We start from the raw sequence: 21115 nt of genomic DNA on the forward strand, positions 1-21115 counted from the left end.
GGATTGGTGAAAAAGGAGGATTGAATCTAGAGGTGTCAATTTTCAAATCCAACGCAAGGAAATTTTTTAAGAATTATTTATGCGCTGATTTTTTAGTCAATTGCTGCTTTTTGGGTGCATTTTGAGACATTCTAAAGGTTCCAAATTCAAAAATTCCTTCCCCTTCCCTCTCGGGCAAAACGATGGTTGGTCCTCACATTTCAGGTGGCAGTGGGAGGGGGTGGTCACATAATTGTATTTCATTGAAACATTTTTGCTCTTTTTAGTCAAATTTCCATATCCGACCTACGAGGGTTTTTTTCATTGTTTTTTTACATTTCCTGGACCTAAAAACCTGGGATTGAGGTTAATAAGGTAGGTAACCTTTCTAGCGGTACAAGCAATTTTTATTATAACCCAAATTTTATTACAAAGAAATATAGAAGTGACAAATAGAGAGGGGGGTCTTTTGATAGGATTTGCGAAACAACAGATTTAACTGAAATGAAGGTTTTCTTTCTCAATCTCGACAAATAAAACAATCTTGTTAAGTAGGCCTAATGTACCGTAATTGGATCATGAGAAAACTTTGAAGCATAATAAGAATTGATGAGAATATCGAGGTGAAAGACTGTTCGATGGCAAGGACTTATAATTTGGGAGTGATGGGAAAGAGATTTTCATAGAAAATTCAACAAGAAAAACATTTTGACCTGGAGAGGGAAGGGGTTCAATGTAAGCGACACTTAAGGGTGCGTTTTTGATTACGATGGAGAGATTTTCACGGAAAATTCAACGAAAAAACATTTTGATTTTTAAGGTTACCTCGTGGTGAAAAATCTTGGTTACTTTTTCACCCGGAGGGGGAGGCTAAGGGTAAGCGATACTTAAGGGTGCGCTTTCCAGTCTAATTTGTTTTGATCGAGAACTTTAAGGATTCTGATAGACTGGGCTGGAACGGTATCACGCAGGAAAAGTGGGCGTAGGAGTTAGGTAAGCGTAGGAAGAAATTTTGTTGGTGGCAAGGGCTGAAAGCAGCCTCTCGCCAACTTTTGCTAGTTCTCCTACGCAACCCCTATTGCAACAAACGCCCGCCGCCTTTATGTCCCCGCTCTCTGATATGATTATGAATTAACAGACTAGTTTGCTAGTCTAGGATTTTGACGGAATCTATAACTTTGAAGCATGTTGAAATAATTTATTTTTTTGCATTCACCGTATGTCAAGATTATAGAAGAAATCAAACATTAATGTGAGCAAAATTTGAATACATCTGTGTGTGTGACTCGATATATAATCTTCCATTCCAACTTATTGAGGATTATCTTAATCAGTGCCTAAGAAAAAGTTTCAACAAATCTGTAAATCCTTCTACGAGTTAGAATGAAGAAAAATTTCTAGATATTATAGAGATTTAGAGTATTGAAGAAAAAATCTTAATCATTTTTAAAAATTGACCAAATTGGAATCTTAGAGATATAGAAATTTTTAGAATGCTGACATAAATCCCCCAGGAGACTTTGCCCACACTGAGTCCCTTACCACAACGGCATCAAGGGAACTGCAGGTCATTTCTAAAGGTTTTTTTCGTTGAAAAATTTGGTCAATGAAATTCAAAGGATTGAATAAAATATGGAATGAAAAAACCAAATCAAAACCAAAGTGGAAGTTTTTTTTTGAAAAGGTTTGGTTTTATTATACAATTGTAACAAAATTACAACAAAGGAAAAACGGGGTTAGATATATAGGAATAAAAAAACGGGGGAAAGTGAAATTAAAAAAGGGGTGAAAGAGACAATAATCCTCTTATGTGTGCGCATGTTTTTCAAAATGAAATATTTTTTGATATGAAAACCCAAATCACAGCATGGCAGACACCACTCATTTGAAAGATAGAGTGCAATGAGAAAATTGAAACAACACTTGTGGGGTGCTGTGTTTATGTGTAGTATTGTAACAGAGAGAGGGCCAGTAGAAAGCTTTCTACCAGTAGTAAAAAAGAGAGGTTTTGGATTTTTTGTTTGTATTTTAACGTTTGCAACACATGTTAAACTCGCGCGCTTTTTCTTGGTTTTTTGTTAGTTTTTGAAATGTAACTTTGTTTGGCTGGTTTGAGATTTCTTGGATTTTTCTCGTTATGAAAGATGGACACCGTGTTCTACGCTTTATAATTCAAAAAGTTAAGTTTTGCTCTCACTAGTTCGATGCTCAAGGAACAAAGGATTTGTGTTCGAATCATTGGGAGATTCGAATTACTATGGAAAGTTTTCAACAACATTAATACAGTACCCCATTAATTCAGTTGAATCTCTCTAATTCGATCTTCAAGGGACCAAGGATTTCCTTCGAATTAGAGAAAGATTCAAATTACAGAAAGTGTTTTATACTAATTTCTAGCTGAAGGGACAAATAATTTAGTTCGATTAGATTCGAGTATAGAAAGAGGTTCGAATTTCAAATCCAGTGGGAATAATAAAAATTCAATTTAGCTTTTTTCATGGGGTGAACTTTCAAGAGTATCTTCCTCATCGGAGACATTTTGAGCCAATTTCTCCGGTAGGTAGGGGACAAAAGAGGGTCGGTGAAACAAACTTATGTTAAGTTAAGTTACGGTTTGTGCTATTGTGTTTTGTTTTTATTACCCGAGGTTTTTCCATACCCAATTATGTAATTTTGTTTGCGAAAATTACATTTTGCGCTCAGCAAGGATGTGGAAAACAGTTTGTGATGTTTATGCGCAGATCACAATGTGTTGCCACTACTGGTTTATTTTCCATTTTAACTTCGCGTGATATGTACTTAGTTCTTTTGTATGGGAGTGTGACTTATAAAATGCTGGTTGAGACGAAACATGTTTGGGGAGGGGTCCGGTGAGAAAAATTTAGCCTCATCAAAAACTGAGCTGACGATAATTTGATAATCTGTACTGGAGTGAGCTCGAATCTTTCTGTAATCTGAACCGAAACTATTTTGGTTTTTAATCTTCAATGGCGAATTTTTCCGAATAAAATTCGTTAACTCAAAAATATATTTCCAACTGTTGATTATCATTTTTAATATTTTTCTTCTTCAAGAACAAACTAACGAACCTTCACTTTTTGGTTTCAGGAGTTTCTCTAGACCATTCTTTGAAAGGGGTCGTTAGTTGGTATCGTAAAAAAAACTAGCGTCTCGTGTCTGCTTTAGCGAGTTTCGGGTGAAAGATACAAAATTACAGACCCTTAAGACCCTGCCAATGAAACAGGGAGGAACAAAGATTTTTAATAAATAAATCAAAAAAGGGGTAGAGAAAATTTGTTAATTTGAAAGATTTCAGTCAACACATAGCTTAACAGACAATACTTTCTTCTAACTGTTAAAAGGGATTTAAAAACAGCGTGAAACCCGGCAAACAGAACAATTAAAAGGCTACACAACTCTAAACAATGACAAATGAAATCTCATTTTTAGTACTTTATGACAGTTCTTGAAATATAAAATTGATAGCACATCGTTAATCTTACTATAACGTGCTAAATCTTGTTTGGGGGTATTCTTTTATGACCCTTTCGGCCTGCCTTTTTTGTTGACTTTCGTTTGTCATATCAAAATGAGGCATTTATAGCCTTATTAAGTAAGTAAGACGTTCTGCGGTAAAAGTAAAATGCTGGAGGTGGATGTATGCTTCTATACACATTTATCTTAAAAAGAACATCCAGAATTTTTTAAGCCTTGGGATATTCTTAACTTTTTGAGTTTTAAGCCTAAAATATTCTTAACATGTTTTTATTGTGACCATTTTGTGAATATTTTTGACTATTTTCCTAAGAAATAGGGTGTTTTTGTGTCCACAAAGCCTTAAAATGTTCTTAACTTGTTCCTAAAGTTTTAGCCAGCGAAGCCTTGTGTTCTTATATAGTTTGTTCCTATAAAAAAAAACGTGTAAGTTCATCTGAAAAGGAGGACGCTTTTCTTCTGCTCTTTATCTCTGGCTTAAAACATTGAGATATCTTTACTTTCAATTTAAAGGTATAGAAAACCGAAAAGAAAACTGAAAAGAAAAAAAACTTGGCCAAACAACGGTGTGAAGAACACTTCAAAACAATGTGGACATACGCATACCTGGTCATTGGTGCACTTTGGCATGTGACGTCATTGAAGGGTGTCATTTCTACAGGTAGAAAGAAAGATTCATTTTATTTGTAATTTCTTCTTTGTAATCAATGAAATTCAAAGATTAATGCTGCGAAAGTGCTATATCATTTACTAAATTTGCAAGCAAAAGATGCGCCGCAAAACTTCTAAAGGGATTCATGAAAAAATAACCCGGCGCTTTTTAATGAAATTAACATTTTTAAAAACTATGAGAAATTGCCTAAAATTTGAGCCATAGATTAAAAAATTTGAGCCAAGCCAACCTTGAAAACTAATTTGAAGATCAACTTCCCAAAGAAAAAAATCTACAGAGGAGACGGAACCCACCTAGATCCGCGCACCGCCGGATAGGCTATTTTCCGGAAATTTTGCCGGACCTCAAACACAGGCCCATTTACATGTGAGGAATTACTTTTACTTTAGCGTATAAACAAGGCCTTAAAAATTGAAGCACTGCTTCGGGAATTGAATGACAAAATTTGGTTGGTACATATTCTGGCTGGCTGCACGTTCGCAATCGGTGATTTTGTCTCTTTTAAGTTTTCAAGTTTTAATTAATTGTCTTGGGAACTTGAACTTGATTCAGGTAACTCTCATCCTTGTTGTTGCAAATACATCCTGTAGATGACTGATGTTGTTTTTTCTGAAAGCTTGATTTCCTAGTGTGACTAACTGCAAGGGGCTTCAAAAGGGGTATCTATTATTTCATAGACTGACTAACAAAACCTCTAAACTAAATGGAAATTTTCAAATTTTAGAATGTAACACCGCACTCGGCATGGAAAGCGGCGTCATTAAAGACGCCCAAATAACCGCCTCGCATTGGCTATACAAAGACCAACCCTCAAGACACTATGACCCAACTAACGCCCGTCTAAATTCCAAAACGCCCGCGGGCGCGTGGTGTTCTGATGGAATCGAAGAGAATTTGGACCAATACATACAGATTGATTTATTGAAGGATACCAAAGTGACGGGCATTGCAACGCAAGGGAGAACTAAATATAAAGAATATATTGAAAAATTTCAATTACTTTATCAACGAGACGGGGATTCACAATTTAGAATGTACAACGAGTCTGGCACATGGAAGGTTAGTTTACACCGGAAAAAATATAACTCAAAATACAACAAGTACACAGGGTAAAACTAACATTTCACTACATCAAGAAGTTACGGTAATTATTTTCGCGATTCTCCCTCAGATTTTGGTATAAAAATTTGATATTGCAGTAGAAAGTTGTGTTTAACATAACGAATTCACTATCGACCATTCTAAGGAATATAGAATTGACCTCTTTTTAAAGTCTTGCGGAACTTTAGATTCTAGAGGTTCCTGCGGACTGATTTTTTACTGAAATACCTAGATAGACAGTTCTCGACTTGCTCATCTTTACGTAGATTCCAAACAGTTGATTAGAAATTACAATTTTTATTTAGGAATTCCCAGCCAACAAAGATAATGATAACACGGCGCACAATTACTTTATACGACCAGTCATAGCGCGGCGTTTACGCATTTATCCACGTGGCGAGGAGTTTGCTATCTATTGCACACGACTTGAAATTTATGGATGCAAATGGAGCCATCAATTATGTAAGTTAATATTAATACACCCCTGTGTCACAGACCCGGTGAGACACCCGCCCCAGCCAAATTTCGTTCTCGGTGAGAAAATAATCTGAATGTGATTTCATTCCCAACTGAGATTCAATTGAAATAAATCACATAAGTTTTTGTTGTTGTTTTTTTCAGCCGCACTTGAATCGTATTCTGGACCTTTCGGCTCTCAAAAGAACGGCGTCGTCATGGAAGACTCGACGTACGACGGACTCAAAACAAACAAATTCGTTTCTGACGGACTCGGAAAACTCACAGATGCCGTTTACGGAGAGAAGAATAGTTTGCTAGGAAGTTCAGGTTCACCCTGGGTTGCCTACAATACTCAAAATCCTGAAATCACATTCCATTTCTCTGAAAAGAAAGTCATCAAACAAGTCATGATACACGTTAACAACAACGGAAACGATATCAAAGTATTCCAACATCTCGACGTTGCCATTAGCAGTGACGGCAAATCATTCTCAAACGTCAAACGATACAGTACAGACGACGCTCAACGACAAAAAATCGATGCATACCCGGTAGTTTGTAATCTAGGCGAAGTAGTAGCCAAACATTTGAGATTAAGATTTACTAAAGATGGCGACTGGTTATTGATTAGTGAAGTTGTTTTCATGACGGATACTTATCCACCAAAACCAGTCATCCCGGACCGCACTACGGATAATACGGACAGAGGTGATAAGAATACGGACGACAAAGATGGCGGAAATCAACCTTTTTTCACGTTTGCACCAGAAATAGTGACTCCAAGAGGAGAACCGGAGAAAAGCACAAAAGATAAAGGTAAAGTTTATTGATTTGCCATTTTTGTCAGAAACTACTGTTAAGCAAAAAGCAGCACCCACATTGAGTACTGAATAGTGGTACTATTAGGGTACCGAATTTTAAACAACTTCGATCATAGATGGCAGATTCTAAATTTAAAGATAGTTTAGGCATCAAAAAGAGATCAGTGCAACTGCCTTACCATCTACATAATTTTATGGCTCAATATACTTTTTCTCTGTTCAATTTATTTTAGATTCCAAAGGATTGAGTTTCCCGATTATCTTAACAATCGCTTTGGTGACCATCGTACTCGCCATCATTGTCGGTGTTATTATCTTTAAATCGTACAACAAAAAGAAAAACAAAAAACACGAGCGATGTAACACATCACAACCTGCTCACATTCAGAACAATCATAAGCAAGATAATTTATCCTTATTAGCGGGCGGTGATGAACGTTATATGCCAGCTTATCATCCCCAACCGATGAAAACGCCCCAAAATACCGCCCTTATACCACAGAATGGGATGTATTTTCAACCACCCGCCATGCACCAGGGCGGATACAACACTAAAATTATGATGAGCTGAGGTGTTTAAATCTGCTGACAGTAGAAAAGTATGGAGTAGTTTTAGAGAGCTGTTTTAAGCCATGTCTCGTCAAAGTTAGTCATGGAGGCTGAAATTACTCAGGAAGAGACTCTTCATTCTTTTATGTCTTATTTGGACAACTGACGTAGGAACTTTGTCCCCTGGACATTGAATACATTGTACAATGTGGAAGTTTTCTCATAGAATGGAGTTTATTGGCTTTGGGTCAAACATACAAAATTAATACTTATCATGAACACTGAAGTCCATTCACTTAAAGTATGCTCTCTTTTCTTCTGATAACGTGTGGAAACCAGTCTCAAGTGAATTAGTCTAATTATGCTGACATGGTTTAACAGAGCTGTTTGTGTATGGATGGCATTTAAAAAAAAACAAAAACAGAAGTACTTACAACTTGCGAAAAAGACAAATTTTTATCCCTTTTTTGTTTATGATTTAGTTTATAATATTGACGCGTTTTTTTTTTATCGTCTTCTCATAAGTTTGTTCTTTCTACATTCTCTCCTTTTTAAAAGTAAGGATAATTTTGAAGATTCTAACAAACAATTTCGTTTTCGCTTTGCAAAAGAACAAGTACAAGTACCTATGTTCCTTGCTAAGATGAGACTCTTTTTTAAAGCGCAAATTTGACCAAAGATGAGTCATTCGCTACTTTACCAAGAGTGTCATATACTTGAAATATCTATAGTTATTTTCATACTTCGTACTTTGGTAATCAAAAGCTTTTAAAACACTTGATTCCTTGTATTCACCATTGTGGTTCATTTAATATTTTATTTGATAGTTTTTTACGAGGGAGTTTCTGCCACATCTCTAGGTGACTGCTTTTGTTTATTTTCAAAATCAAAAATAACATTTGCTTGGGTGGGCCTCTTTGTCACAACAGAAATTGAAGCCTATATAGTTGGGATATTGTGATTTTTTCTGAAATCATTTAAATTGAGAATTCCTCTCTCTCTTATCAACACGGTGACAGTGTCTGGTGCCGGGCTGTTGACTCACTATGTAGACTTTCTTTATGAAAAAGTGGCATAAACTGTCTGTGGTACATAATACTTGCTTTGTAAATATGATAAGAAAAAGTAGAATTTTAGTCAAAAAATATCATACGAATAATTTCATAGAAAACTTAAAAAGTTCAATCACTTCTAAATAACTTCTTCGCTTAGAAGCAACTAATGATTTCGAGAAAATATTTCTTTATTGTCCTTGTATCACTTTTATTTCGCTCATAGTGAACGGAATCTTATTCGAAGAAATCCCGATGGTATCAATATCCACTCGAAACAAACTTCCATAAAGGGGAAAGACATGGTATACGCATAATGAACCCCCTTTTTTTAAGGGGGGGTTCAACTTTTCCAAAAGTGCTTTAAAGGTGGGATAGGAGGAGATTTTCCGAATAAAGTGGGGGATTTGAGATTTTAGGGGGGAAGGGGTCAAGGAAAATAGGGAGTGACAACCTTTGGTCAAAATATCTATATTTTATATTGATTTAGATATTTGGTGTGAAACAACTAAAAACAACCGTAGATAACAAAATTTTCGCCTGCAGTGCCATCAGGTGTCATGTTAAACTATTTTTTCATATGATTTTTAATTCAAATTTCAATATTTTTGGTTTTGAATGACTGGTGGACTGCTGCTGTAAGTAGCGCGGGTTCAAAATATTTTTTAAATAGGGGGGATACAATAAAAATGGGGGGGGGGGGGTTCAGACCCCTCTGCACACTATGAATATGATGAATAACATTTCCATTATTTCAAACAGCTGTTTCTCCATCTCTTAACAATCTCCAGGGTTTCTCATTCATTGCGTTTCATCATCATTGCAGTAAAAAAGAATTACTTGAATTCAAATCTTGGTTATCTATAGATGGATTTCTGGGTATTCCTGGTTATCTTATGTTTTTAAGTCAGAAATAGCAAAATAAGTACAATATCTTGCAGTGAGGATGCCAACCGCATTATTCGAATCATTCTCTGGTCTGCTTTTGCTAAATTTTGGTCCAAATCAAATTCTTATCTTTTTAAAATGGTTGATTTTCGTGGTTTTGTTAATACAGGAAAAGTGAGTTTACCTGAGGCCCCTGAGGGACAACCAAAACTTCTCAGGCACATGTATGTTCCTTTGAACGATTTTGGTGTCAGACGAATGTATTGTGCACGAAGGTCGACAATGTTGGACGCTATGGTTGTTCCATCTCAATTTCATGGTAAAATCTAAAACATCAAACGGAGAGAGGAAATACCTTTGATCATTTAGTAAGTCGAAGGATGGAACCAAATCGTTGCATTGACAATAAAAACAATACCATTTGTAGGGTCGAAATACTAAAATAGTAGATACTTTGATTATCTTGTAAAAAAAGTAATGACTTTGTAACCTGTATGCTAACAGCCTATAACAGCTTCACATTCAAAACCTAAAATAAAAAATTCAAATAAAATAAACAAACAACTATTTCATACCATTGATGAAGAGCCATCGATATTTTGTGTTTCATATTCATGCCACACTTCATAATCATCAGAATATTCCAACGTGTATGATAATGTCCAACTTTGACGGTAAGAATTATGTTTAGCACCTTGTGTACTAATGCGAGTCACGTGCATTAACTTCTGAAGGTTGATCTGTTGAAATAAGAAAAATACATTTAATGGACATCATTCAACGCAACGTTTACTATTTGCTTACACAGAATTTTTTCACATAGAAAGAACAACATTGAAATTTCTTTTGTTTCTTTTGCTGTCAGCAAAGGAGACACACCTTTGTATATCATTAAAAATATCCTTAACTCTTTCTAACTCGAGCTTGAACTGGAAGTCTAATATGTCTAAGTGATAACGTGAATACTTTTTAACTTGAGTTTCCATTAAACCTGGGAAATGGTTCCCTTAATATGCATTTTACTGAACGTTTCTGACCCTTACAGTGTAGTTCGATTTCATATCTTATTTTTATTAAAAGCACATCCATACAGTGCATTAAGAGGGGCTCAAAACTCATGAAACCCGCCAACTTAATCTTGACTTTGGGAAATCCCCAAGAATAAGGAAGGGGGGAAATAAAAAAGGGGGGAGCAAAAAAATTACCTTTAAAAAAAGGGGGGATTCTTTATCAAGGGCTGCAAGAATCAATCAAAACAAGAAAAAAGGGGGATACTAAAATTTGAAAATTGTTGATTGAATTTCAGATGTTATGTCTTTGGTTTTATTGATAATAATTTTCTTTATCTAATAATCTATTCTTTCCCATTTTTGTGCTCACAATCTCATGCCCACTTTTTTGCAGACCATGCTTTATATTGAAACTTATACACATAAGAACAACTTTTAACAGACCAAATCAAACCATAAAAACTATTATTCTCCCCAATTAGATAATGTTTTAAGGTGTTTTGAGGGTGTAAAAAGTGAAAAATTTTCTTCGTTGCCCAACCATGGTGGCCGACATTTTTTTTCCAAAATCTTGGCCCCTCCACTCAAAATGGCCCGCCAGGGCCAATGAATCTTTACCCTCTCTTCCCTCTCTCTATTGTTTGCTGAAAGATAGAAAGATTCTCTTGAAATAGTTGCTCGACATCAATGATCTTTGACATTTGCAGCAGAGACTTATTTTTACAAGTTCTGTCATATCCAAAATCAATGTCATAAGCATGAAATCTTACTTGTGTTTTACTGCCTAAATTCTCTACTTTGGAAGACCTCTTGCTTGACCTAACTTAAACTAGGACTACAATCAGGTGACATTCCCAGTTCAAATCTAATAATGAAGATAATTTACAAAGCCTAAGATATGAGCAAAACACAACTGTTATACCAGATACTGAATCTTTCGTTTGGTTTTATTTGTATCATTTGATTAAAGGATCCAGTTTATTTCCAATTTATGATTTCTTTTAATTGAAGTTTATTTAGTTGGATATCATTATATGCCTAATATAATGTTGATGGCATTGATATCAAGCCAATCATTGTACTTTGTTATTGTCAAACTCTAAAGATAAAAATCTGAGGGGGGACTCCCTTTTTTTATTTTTTTTGGGGGGCATTCTAACAAGGGGTACTGGTAATTTTTGTTCGATTTAAGGAGGGAGTTTTCATTAAGGGCAAAATTACATTTTAAGGGGGGGCTGAAAAAGTAGGCAGAAACCACGGTCTTTTATTGGTGATGCAAAACGAGGATCGAATGTTTCTTTTGTTGATTTCATGGTTTCTTTTGTTGATTTTGTGCATATCCTTGGGCAGTTCAAGTTATAGTCTGTTGCCCCTCTGTAGACAACATGGATTTTCCGTAACAATTTACTTTTGAAAAACTTCATGATTTCAGTAACATTCAAGATTTTTTATGGAAAAATCTTGGATTTTTCAATACTTGGCAAGAAAATAGAGCAAATTTTTTGGATTTTCCAATACATGACTAAATAATGAGGAAAAATCCTGGATTTTCTGAAACCTTTTTCAAATTTCTCAGGATATTCAAGTGAAAAAAAAATCCAAAAAACCCTGTCGTCCACAGGGGGTAATAGTTTTTTTCTGGAACTGCCCATTGATGACTTGACTTGCGCATAAAATATCTTGAAGTGGAAACACACAGATTTTACCAAGCTGAGAGTAGAACTGTGAGCGGAGCTGCATAATTCATTTGTTTTGAAATTTTGCTGTTTTGATTGGTAAGTCATTTAATGGCTATGCAAGTTTCCCTCCACTGATGCAAGACTTCACAGTATAATGTTTTCTCGGGTCTACCGCCCTGGGACTCTTAATTCTACTTCTACAAATGAATAAAATACAAACAATACTTACAATATCCAGTTTAAGATCTCTAGCAGGTTTCTTCATGATGGTTTTCTCTTCCTTCTTCATCTTTGTCAAAAACAAATTAATGTCCATTATGCAGTACTGCAGTGTGGTCAGTGGTGATCGACCTCATTTTTGAAATTATCTCACAACTAAAGCTACCATTTATGGCGCTAAGTAGTCATGCTCCACAACAGAGTTAATGAGAAAGCGAGAAGTTTCAATATTCATATATCATCGCCAATTTCGTCCTTCTCTGACTCTTTTTTTTCTGATTTTGGGACTTAGTTTTCTCTGATTTTGACCGATTTTGACTATTTGAAGCTATTTTTTTAATTCTGAAATTACTACCACACCTCGATTAAACATTAAAACCGTACCAAATGCAAGTAACCTTGGTTTCCAAAACTCCTGGCGATTCCCGTTGTAAAGCGGATAGAAATTCCCTGGGCCTGGGTACAATAATTTTCCTTTCCCTTTGGGGCTGTGTATTTAGACTTTGATAGCTTCTTCATAATGTCTAAGTGGAATATAACACTTTGTGCAACCTCGCTCCCTGCGCATCATCAGCTTTTTTATGCTTTAACTATATGGCGCTAGATAATATTCTGTGGCGTCCATCACCCAGGGGGGGGGGGCACTCGATCTGAAAACGACCATACGTTCGGCCCACAATTTGGCTTCTAAAATCGGACCCTTACAGTGCAGTGAATTTCCATGAAAAATCATACCCTTACAGTGCACTTTTTCAAAATTTCTCTCCCGTAAGGGCGAAAATTTTTGCAATTTTCCAAGAAAATGTGGAATTTTTCCTCCAAAATTGACCAATTTTGTGCCAATTTTACCAAAAAATTGGCCTTTTATTACAATTTCCTACCCTTACAGTGCAGTTCAGTGCAGTTTTGTAATTTCCTACCCTTACAGTGCACTCTGAACTATGAAAAACCTACCCTTAAGGGCCCAACGTCTGGTAGGTCATTTACCTTGAGTGCCCCCCCCCCCCCCGGGTCCATCAGTAGTGTAAATAAAGCCTGGGATACACGGGCACGAGGTTGCACTTTGTGTTATAAGAGGCCCCCCAGCGGTTTGCGTGATGGCGTGTTTGGGACTTTTTTCTTGCGTGATGGCGTGATTAAAGATTTATTTTGGCGTGATGGCGTGATCAAGATTTTGGCGTGATGCGGTATAGAGCAAAAATTTGAGGCGTAATGCGTGATTTGGGCTATTTTTCGCTATTTTTTACGTGATGACAAATTTTAGCGATTTTCGTGATGCGTGATGGAGAAATTTTTTTTGCGTGATGGCGTGATTTGGGGCGAATTGTAAATGGGCGAAGTGCAAGTTAGATTATTCTAAAATTATTTATTGTAAAATCAGTGAATAGATTTACAAAGAGAAATATCCAAAAAGTGAAAAAACGTGCAAGATTATTAATTATTATATATTTTTTTGATAGGGGGGAGGGTTCAAACGTCCAGGGGCGATCGTCCGGCAATGTCCTAGTTTTTGTTCCGTAAACGAATAGCCGGCGTTTAGTTTATGTTGCGATAGACAAAAGGGTTTTAACTATGGTATTATAGAACTTCTTTCTCTGCTCATCTCATTGCCCACCCTATCATTCCCTGTTTGAGCCCCCCCCCCCATAGTGGGCCTGCAATTCACAATTCACGCAATCACGCAAATTTTGTTCCCCAAGTTCACTCATTCACGCAATTTTTTTTGATTTTCACGCATTCACGCAAACCACTAGAGGGGCCTTGTATATTCATACAACAAACAAAAAGAAACAATGCACACATTCAGCATTAACCAAATCAAAAAGAAATTTTAAAAACATGTTTGTTTGAATGAAAAAAATATTTAAAAATTAAATTTCGAAGAACAACTAGTCGAAGAAATAAAAAAAGCTTTTCAAAACTTTTATCTTTGAAATGTGATAAAACAGTTAAAATCATGGTGATTTCCCAATTCATAATTGTTATTTCGTTAATACTTCTATCTATTTGCCGGACGACCGAAAGTGCAGCCTTGGGGTTTCGACCATGTGATCCAGAGAAGGATGGTCCAATGTGCCACGTTGTCGGACAGTTCGGTGATCAATGTAATGAATTGAACCCATGTGCACGTGGTCTATATTGCAAACGGAGGTAAAAGCAATTATAATATTCAGTGTCAAGTCTCTATAATTTGATTTTCATCGAATAATGAAACGTATCGAATAGTAGAACATCGAATTAGTGGGCGTAAACTGTATACAGTATAAAGTCTCACTAACTCGAGCAAAAACGGGGGATACAAATAGATTCATAAAGACTGGTTTTAGGGTATTTTATAACTGTAGGAAGAACGAATTTTCTTTAGTTAAGGGAAGAATAAAGCTACAGAGGATCGAGTTATAGACAACCCACTGTATAGTTTTTGAAAATAATTGATTATTGAATATTTAACTGAATGACATTATTTCTTCTCTTTTCCAGATCCCATGCATCCTACTATTGCGATAATGGAGTGGAGGAGACACACCAAAGCTTAAAACGCCTTCTTTCTGGCTGTCTCAACAATCTCACATCAAGTAATGAAGAACAAAACAATCTACCCGAAATCACAGCCCATGAAATGAAAGACCTTTTATCATCATATTATCTCACCGATGATGAAAAAGCCTTCCTTGCAGATGAAAAACATTTGAATGGGAATTCAAAAATCACCAATAACCATAAATTTTGTTCCCTCCAAGAGACAGCTGTTGGTGTTTGTGATTTAAACCTAAAGAGAAGTTGTGTTCGTGCTTCTAGGCTAGAAAACATAAACACCCGTCTAATTGACGAAACCATTGGCAACCAGACGAATCTACCAGAGCAAAAGCAATCAACATTTTTGTACCGAATTGATAACCGTTTACCAGCCGATCTTCGAAAAGCTGGTGGATTCTTCGGCGTTAACCCGATATCGTTAAATCATGCTAAATTGGTAGCACCTGCACTAGCCTCATTACCATGCGAACATGACGAGCTGGCTGAGTTTCGAAGGCTAAATCGTGAACCGTTTGTCTTAACTTCGAAAGAAGAATACAAGCCAGCTAAAGCAAGTCCCATGCTTGTTTATAAACTTAAAGTACCAGTTACACTACCCTCTAAGATTGATAATACTACAGAATCAGGCAAAAGAGAGCTTATTTTTAACGGAAAGAATATTCAAGATTCTCAAATCATTGGTGTCAAATCTGGAGATGATGTCTCTTTTATTACTGGTTTATCAGCGAGTTTTATACAGGGCGTTGATTTTAATGACGGGCGCGGTTTTTTGCCCATGCCAGACGCCATGAAACGTGCAGATGAAATGGCCAAAATGGCTAAGAAACATTCTAAGCATGATTCCAATAAAGAGGTTACTGTTATGGTGCCTTTGGAAGACTCTGGCAAAAATGATGAAAGTGATTGATATGTACAGGTGATGGTGATCGACCATTGAAATGAGAATAGAAAAAGTTTTGATTACTTTGATTTGCTTTTTTCTTTCTTTGACTCGTTCGCTTGACTGTGGTGAATTAGACGTAGAAGCAAGCACTTTTGAAAATGGGAGAGTGACTGAAGCGATTAGGACAGTTTGGACCCGAGGACGATGAAAATATTCGTAAACCGTTGTCTTTTGTCATTCGGGATATAGACAAATGAAATAACAAAACATTCATAAATTCAATGATATTTTGGTCAAAGACGGATCAAATATTGATGTATGACGTATATTTGATTGATTGTAATTAGATGAAATGGTGCCAGTGAAAATTGGGAAATGTTTTGTAAAAAATGTAACTTTCTATTTATACACTTTCTGTTTAAAATATTTGAAAGTAAACTATTTACTTTGAGGAGGTGTCTCTCATCCGTCTGTTCAAATACTGAAGTCGAAGAGTTCTCATATTCAAAAGATGATGTTTGGATATTAATCTAAAAATTCACTAAATTGAAAATTCACGAATTCTACAGTACAGGCAGGCATTTCTCTTCAAACAATAAAGGTAACCTTTATCTTTTACTTTTTTGATAGTATCCCTTTGATAATCTCCAAATTTTGATTGAGTTATGTTCCATATTTTGAAGTTTCTTGTCACAAAAATACACCCCTTATTCACCCTGTGGAGCGTCCTAATCAAAAAGAAAAAAGTATCAGCCAAAAATTCTTCCATTGTAAAAATAATTTTTGGAAATTTTATTCCTTTACCGTAGTGCATAGCGTCCTCCCCTCCCTGTGTTCAGGGGGGATGGGTTTTGAGACCGTAATTTCCAGCAAGAAGCTATAGAAATTAGCATTAAAGTGCTACACCCGATTTCCTTTACTGTATGTAAAAACGCCTACAATAGATTTGTTAGGACTGGAAAGTTTGTGTTTTTTAGATGTTCCAGCAAAGTTATAGCTTCATTTTACTATTGTGTACTTGCACTGCAATCTTACACCAAACAAGTTGCACTCCACTGCAACAAAATGGATCTACAACGTCAAACACAAAAACGTGTGAAGATGTCCTGCAACCCCAAGTGAGTTGTTATTTTTATGCTATAGAAAATATAATCTTTCCATTGGAAATACGAAATTGTTTTTGTAAGGACAACTGTGTTTTCTGCTCGTTCCCAATGTGTTTCATGATAGGTACGGTTCCAGATTTCTAAGTTGGCCTAGAATTCACAATTTTGCAGTAATGGTTCTCTCCGACTCCAGTACTTTACATCTTTAGTAATTTAGAGCTACAAAAGTGATTTTTAGCGTCTCGGTAGCTAATAGGGGTGTGGCTAACTGGCAAGCTCTTCCTGATGGAGAAGAGAATGAATAATAGGATCTCAATTTATAAGGAGTGTGTAGAAGGCCCATCCTTGGTGCGTAATGGTGTGGTTGGGGAGTTATCTAGGTTTCAGTGTGAAAAATTGGACTATTTTTTCTTACGAAGTGATGAAAAAAATTTCTTCGTGATTGTGGCTAGTCTGAATCGCATCGCAGACCTCTATAGATATACATCCTATAAGAAACTTTTTTCGCTAGAGGATGAGCAGAAGCCTAGATTGTGGCGAGCGAAGAAAATTGTCACGGTGACGAATCGCTTATTGGGGGCCTCTTTTAGAATTACTAAGATACTTGTAGAGTGGAATCTCCATAACTTGCACGGGGAACACAAATTTGTTTCAAGTTCTGGAATTTTCGAGTTATGGAGTAAGATGGGTGAGATGAAGAGATTAGAGAAATTGCTTGAAAAAGGAATCATTTGAATTATAAATGTTCGAGTTAAAGAAACTGTAATTTTCCAATATCTTTCGAAACAATTTCTCATAGACTTGTACAAAACTTCGACAAATAGCCGTCCTCTTCAATGAGAAAGTTGAGAATGTCAACGAAGCCGTTCGAATGGCACTTCAAAAACATATCACCAAAACTCAAGATATCATCATCTTCGTCAAGGATTACTTGGTCAACCAAGCCAAAAATTTCAAATGTCAAAACGTACTTTCGAACGACGTAAGTTAGCTATTTGTGGTCGGTTTTCAGGGACTGGAACCTCATCTACTCAAGGCTTTATTTACGTTACTAATGGACGCCAGAAAACATTAAATCCATCAGTAAAAATAAAAAAGCTGACAATAGGTATATAATACACAGACCAGTTTAATAGGACTAAAGAACTGAATTGAACAGACTGATGAATTTCTCTCGAATTCGAAAAAAACATTTGGAAAGTAAAAGAAACAAAATATTGGAAATTTTGCATCTCGTAAACTAGACTTTTTGCGATTTATGGACTCGACTTTTTTCAAGTTGCACTCGACTCATTGTGAGGTTGCGAGTTTTACAATCAAAATCCATAATTGACCACTAGACAAACCTTGTATCAAAGCCGCCTTAAGTAAATCTTAAATCTTCACCATCAATTGATAGCAATGCACAAAGCTGATCTCCGTTGCCAAGCGTTTCCATGTCTCGATTGCCAACCTAACCAGAGATATTGAGGAAGCTATTACAGATGGAATCACTCAAGGAAAAGCACTTTATCAAAAAACCATTGAAATTATGCTGATGAAAATCAATAACTTATCTTGTGAACAGTTAATTGATAAGCAGGTAAATTTGATTCATTCAACTTAGAAGTCTCACTTAATATCATCCTAATGATAAAAGAACGTCTTAATACCAAGGCTTCCCGCTGATTCGAACTTCTATTTTTCGATTCGTCCCATATTATTCGAAATTTCCCGTCAAGATGAAACACCTCCTAAAATTCTTTTAACAATTCGAATCTCTCTTTGATTTAATTTGAACGAATTATTCCTGTTCGAGTTGGAATTTGCGAAAGTCAGCTGTGCATCAGAAAATTAAAATAAAATTTCATCCCAGAAAAAGCATTATTGGGTTTTTCAGCTGTACAAAAGACTGCTGTCATCATTTTAAAACAAGAGATTCGCCATCAGCATTGGAATGAATGTATTTTTACTTTATAACTTCTGGCTATTGATATATGTTTTTGTCTTTTTCTCTTATTCTTGGATCTTAGACTTGTGACAAGATCAGGAATTTTGCTACAAAGATTCACGCAAGTGCAATGGAAGTTCACAGAGCAATTATCGATGCATATAGCAAAGGCTTACAAAATGCACAAGATTTCTTGAAAGATGCCATTGATTATTTGACCAATGAACTGAGTTGCGATGATGTTCTCTCGTCTTTGGTAAGAGGGATCGATACTTTAATAAAGTTAAAACTGATTTTGATGGGAAACTAACCCTTACAATTTCCCTGTCAATCAAAAGACACCTTGGAAAAGGTCAGAGTTAATGAAAATAAGACCACAAAATCTTTATAGAAACTGCTTACTTACTTACTTACTTGGCTCTGGTTTCATTGAGCACTCTGCAACATCAATTGCAAACAAAACTAGAAACTCCTTATGTTGCCAATTATTTTATCATTAAAAAGGTCAAACCACAGTTTAATATGATCTTTCTAAGATAAGTTCATATCGTTTATATAATCAACTTCACATTCCATCTTGGGCAAAGGCAGTTGAGAGGACTGTAACGCCCTAAAACCAAACTTCACACATATAATCGACTTCACATTCCACCTGATTCCATCTATAAAACTTCGTCCTTTTTCGTCTAATTCCTTTTTGGAGTGTTGGAGATTATCGTGTCAATCGGACTGCCAGCTAGGGGGTTACTCAGTTTTCCAGATGACGGAAAGATTCGGGTCAAAATATGGGAGGGAAACAGGTTTAGAATTTCGGGGTTCTTATCAGATCTTATAAGAAGGCCCAAACGGAATTTAGTCTCCCACGTGATGCACATCTTTTATTCTGGAAAAAAAATAAAACTTTGGGAAACAAAAGAAGGAATCAATAGAATTGTTCCTTGGCGTAACCTGCTATTTTCTTAATAATTTTCGTCATTAGGCTTGTTCCAAGCTATCTTTCCTTTGTGGTAAGTTTGGAACCTCGTTTACGAAAGTTGTCGACTTCTTAAGAACCACATTTGCCAACGGAGTGACACAGATCACATCTTTGTACCAAGCAGCCACCAAATATATCATGGAACGTTGGTTAGGCGTCGCTTCAAAGTTGGGCAAACGGAGTATCAACGAAATGGATGAGGGTAGGTTGTAGAATATTTCTAACTATAATTAATTATGTCCTATTTCACGGTAAAACTTCACTTAAGACCTAAGAAATGACAAATTCCTCTAAGTTTACATAATGTTTGAAGAGTGAATCAATATTACGGAAGATTGAAGAAATTACATCATAAGTTCAAGTTGTGAGTATGGCGTAAGGTCTAAAATAATACATCACACACTTGTGAAGATGCTTAAAGTTCTTAAAGTATCTTTCATACCATCAACCAACATAGCAACTGTTTTAACCTTGCTTCTAAAGCCCTACAATCCATCGACAGTTAGGAGCTTATTTTGATCCATTTTCGTGTTTGTGGTTGTAGGGTTATTATCATTCCATTCCGTACTGTAAATAAGCTTGAAGATCTTTTTGCTAGTGGGAACTTCAACGAGAAAAGGACTTTTGAAACTAACATTCTCCTTGGTTTGAAACAAGATGCTTAGAATTGTATTCATGATATTCATGACGTAATCTTTTATACGGAAGCACCCGAGATAACCCGGAACTAGTGGCAAAATAACAAAAGACTAGTGGCAAATTTTGCCACTAGTTCCAGATTATTTTGTGTGCTTTTGTATGAAAGATTACATCATGAATATCATGAATAGGAGGTTCGATGAAACACGGAAAATCTGCTAAAAACATTTATGAATCTTTTCCTCTTGTTTTTTTCAGAACATTTTCTTCAATTCTTGGATTGGGTTGACAACTATTTAGAAAAACGATTTTGAGCTGTTGCACCATATTCTGGAATATATGCTAACGACTACGAGAATCAGACTTCTGGAGTCGCTGGAGTTTGATTATAATCATGAGTGTAAATGTTATCTATTTTTTGATTTTTTATGGCGTATATTTAGTTAAGGGAAGTAAGTAGAAATTTTTGACGAAGTATTATTGTAACGTTCTTAAATTTTTTTCCCGAACAATCTTTTTAATATTATAGGAAATTTCTAGAAATTCTTAAGTTTCAAAGGATGTGAGGCAAATAAACATGTGTTTTTAAAAATCGAAAACATTCCAAAGGACATATAAAAGGTTTTTTTATAAGAACAAGCATCGAAGCCTTATGTTCTTATATAGTTTCAAACTAAATAACAAAAGACATCGACGCCCGAAAACATTTAGGAAACTAGGAAATTGCACAAATTATTCACAATATGGTTAAAAATATGAACACTTTAAGAACATTTTTAGGCTTATGACTCAAAAAGCTGAGTACGTCCGAAGGCTTGAAAAACTTTGTATAATTATTATAAAAGAAAAATTTAAATTCACATGGTAAGCAATATACTAAAGATAAACACTGGTAGATAATTAAACCTATGGCCCTCGGCGTTCTTGAAAGTAAGCCATGCCCCTGCTAGCTGTTACGGGTTAGAGTTTGAATTCTTACTGAAGCATCATTCTAAGTAAGTATGTTCATCTGATGGCGGATCGGTGGATCGAGTAGTGAGGGAGTCTATCCTCTTTTCTATTTGCGCTAGAACTTGGAGATCGAATGCCGATGTGAAGCGTTTCACACAGAGATCAAA

General features: G+C 35.8%; 3 protein-coding genes across 3 annotated transcripts; all 3 read left to right on the plus strand.

The window, feature by feature from the left end:
- The first annotated feature begins 3989 nt into the window (after positions 1–3989).
- On the plus strand, positions 3990–7483 carry LOC136808604 (discoidin domain-containing receptor tyrosine kinase B-like). The gene is made up of 5 exons (XM_067065142.1): positions 3990–4135; positions 4872–5206; positions 5554–5710; positions 5870–6523; positions 6762–7483. The coding sequence occupies exons 1-5, from the start codon at positions 4063–4065 to the stop codon at positions 7097–7099; spliced, it is 1557 nt and encodes a 518-aa protein (XP_066921243.1). The 5' UTR covers positions 3990–4062; the 3' UTR covers positions 7100–7483.
- Positions 7484–13795: 6312 nt separating this feature from the next.
- LOC136808605 (uncharacterized) lies at positions 13796–15791 on the plus strand. Its single transcript, XM_067065143.1, has 2 exons — positions 13796–14076; positions 14407–15791. Exons 1-2 carry the CDS (start codon positions 13883–13885, stop codon positions 15368–15370), a joined length of 1158 nt encoding a protein of 385 aa, XP_066921244.1. The 5' UTR covers positions 13796–13882; the 3' UTR covers positions 15371–15791.
- An 81-nt stretch (positions 15792–15872) lies between these two features.
- On the plus strand, positions 15873–20395 carry LOC136808606 (uncharacterized). The gene is made up of 7 exons (XM_067065144.1): positions 15873–15947; positions 16324–16464; positions 17252–17434; positions 17852–18034; positions 18465–18638; positions 19362–19560; positions 20256–20395. The coding sequence occupies exons 2-7, from the start codon at positions 16324–16326 to the stop codon at positions 20309–20311; spliced, it is 936 nt and encodes a 311-aa protein (XP_066921245.1). The 5' UTR covers positions 15873–15947; the 3' UTR covers positions 20312–20395.
- The last annotated feature ends 720 nt before the right edge of the window (positions 20396–21115 follow it).

This window comes from Clytia hemisphaerica, unplaced genomic scaffold, assembly GCF_902728285.1.
Source record: "Clytia hemisphaerica strain Z4C2 unplaced genomic scaffold, Clytia hemisphaerica genome assembly, whole genome shotgun sequence".
Classification (NCBI taxonomy): domain Eukaryota; kingdom Metazoa; phylum Cnidaria; class Hydrozoa; order Leptothecata; family Clytiidae; genus Clytia; species Clytia hemisphaerica.

Coding starts and splice junctions, on each gene's coding strand:
- LOC136808604 (XM_067065142.1), top strand. CDS start 4,063: ATGTGGACATACGCATACCTGGTCATTGGTGCACTTTGGCATGTGACG. Junction 5,207..5,553: donor ACGAGTCTGGCACATGGAAG/GTTAGTTTACAC, acceptor ATTTTTATTTAG/GAATTCCCAGCCAACAAAGA. Junction 5,711..5,869: donor CAAATGGAGCCATCAATTAT/GTAAGTTAATAT, acceptor TGTTTTTTTCAG/CCGCACTTGAATCGTATTCT.
- LOC136808605 (XM_067065143.1), top strand. CDS start 13,883: ATGGTGATTTCCCAATTCATAATTGTTATTTCGTTAATACTTCTATCT. Junction 14,077..14,406: donor GGTCTATATTGCAAACGGAG/GTAAAAGCAATT, acceptor TCTCTTTTCCAG/ATCCCATGCATCCTACTATT.
- LOC136808606 (XM_067065144.1), top strand. CDS start 16,324: ATGTTCCAGCAAAGTTATAGCTTCATTTTACTATTGTGTACTTGCACT. Junction 18,035..18,464: donor AACAGTTAATTGATAAGCAG/GTAAATTTGATT, acceptor CTTGGATCTTAG/ACTTGTGACAAGATCAGGAA. Junction 18,639..19,361: donor ATGATGTTCTCTCGTCTTTG/GTAAGAGGGATC, acceptor TTTCGTCATTAG/GCTTGTTCCAAGCTATCTTT.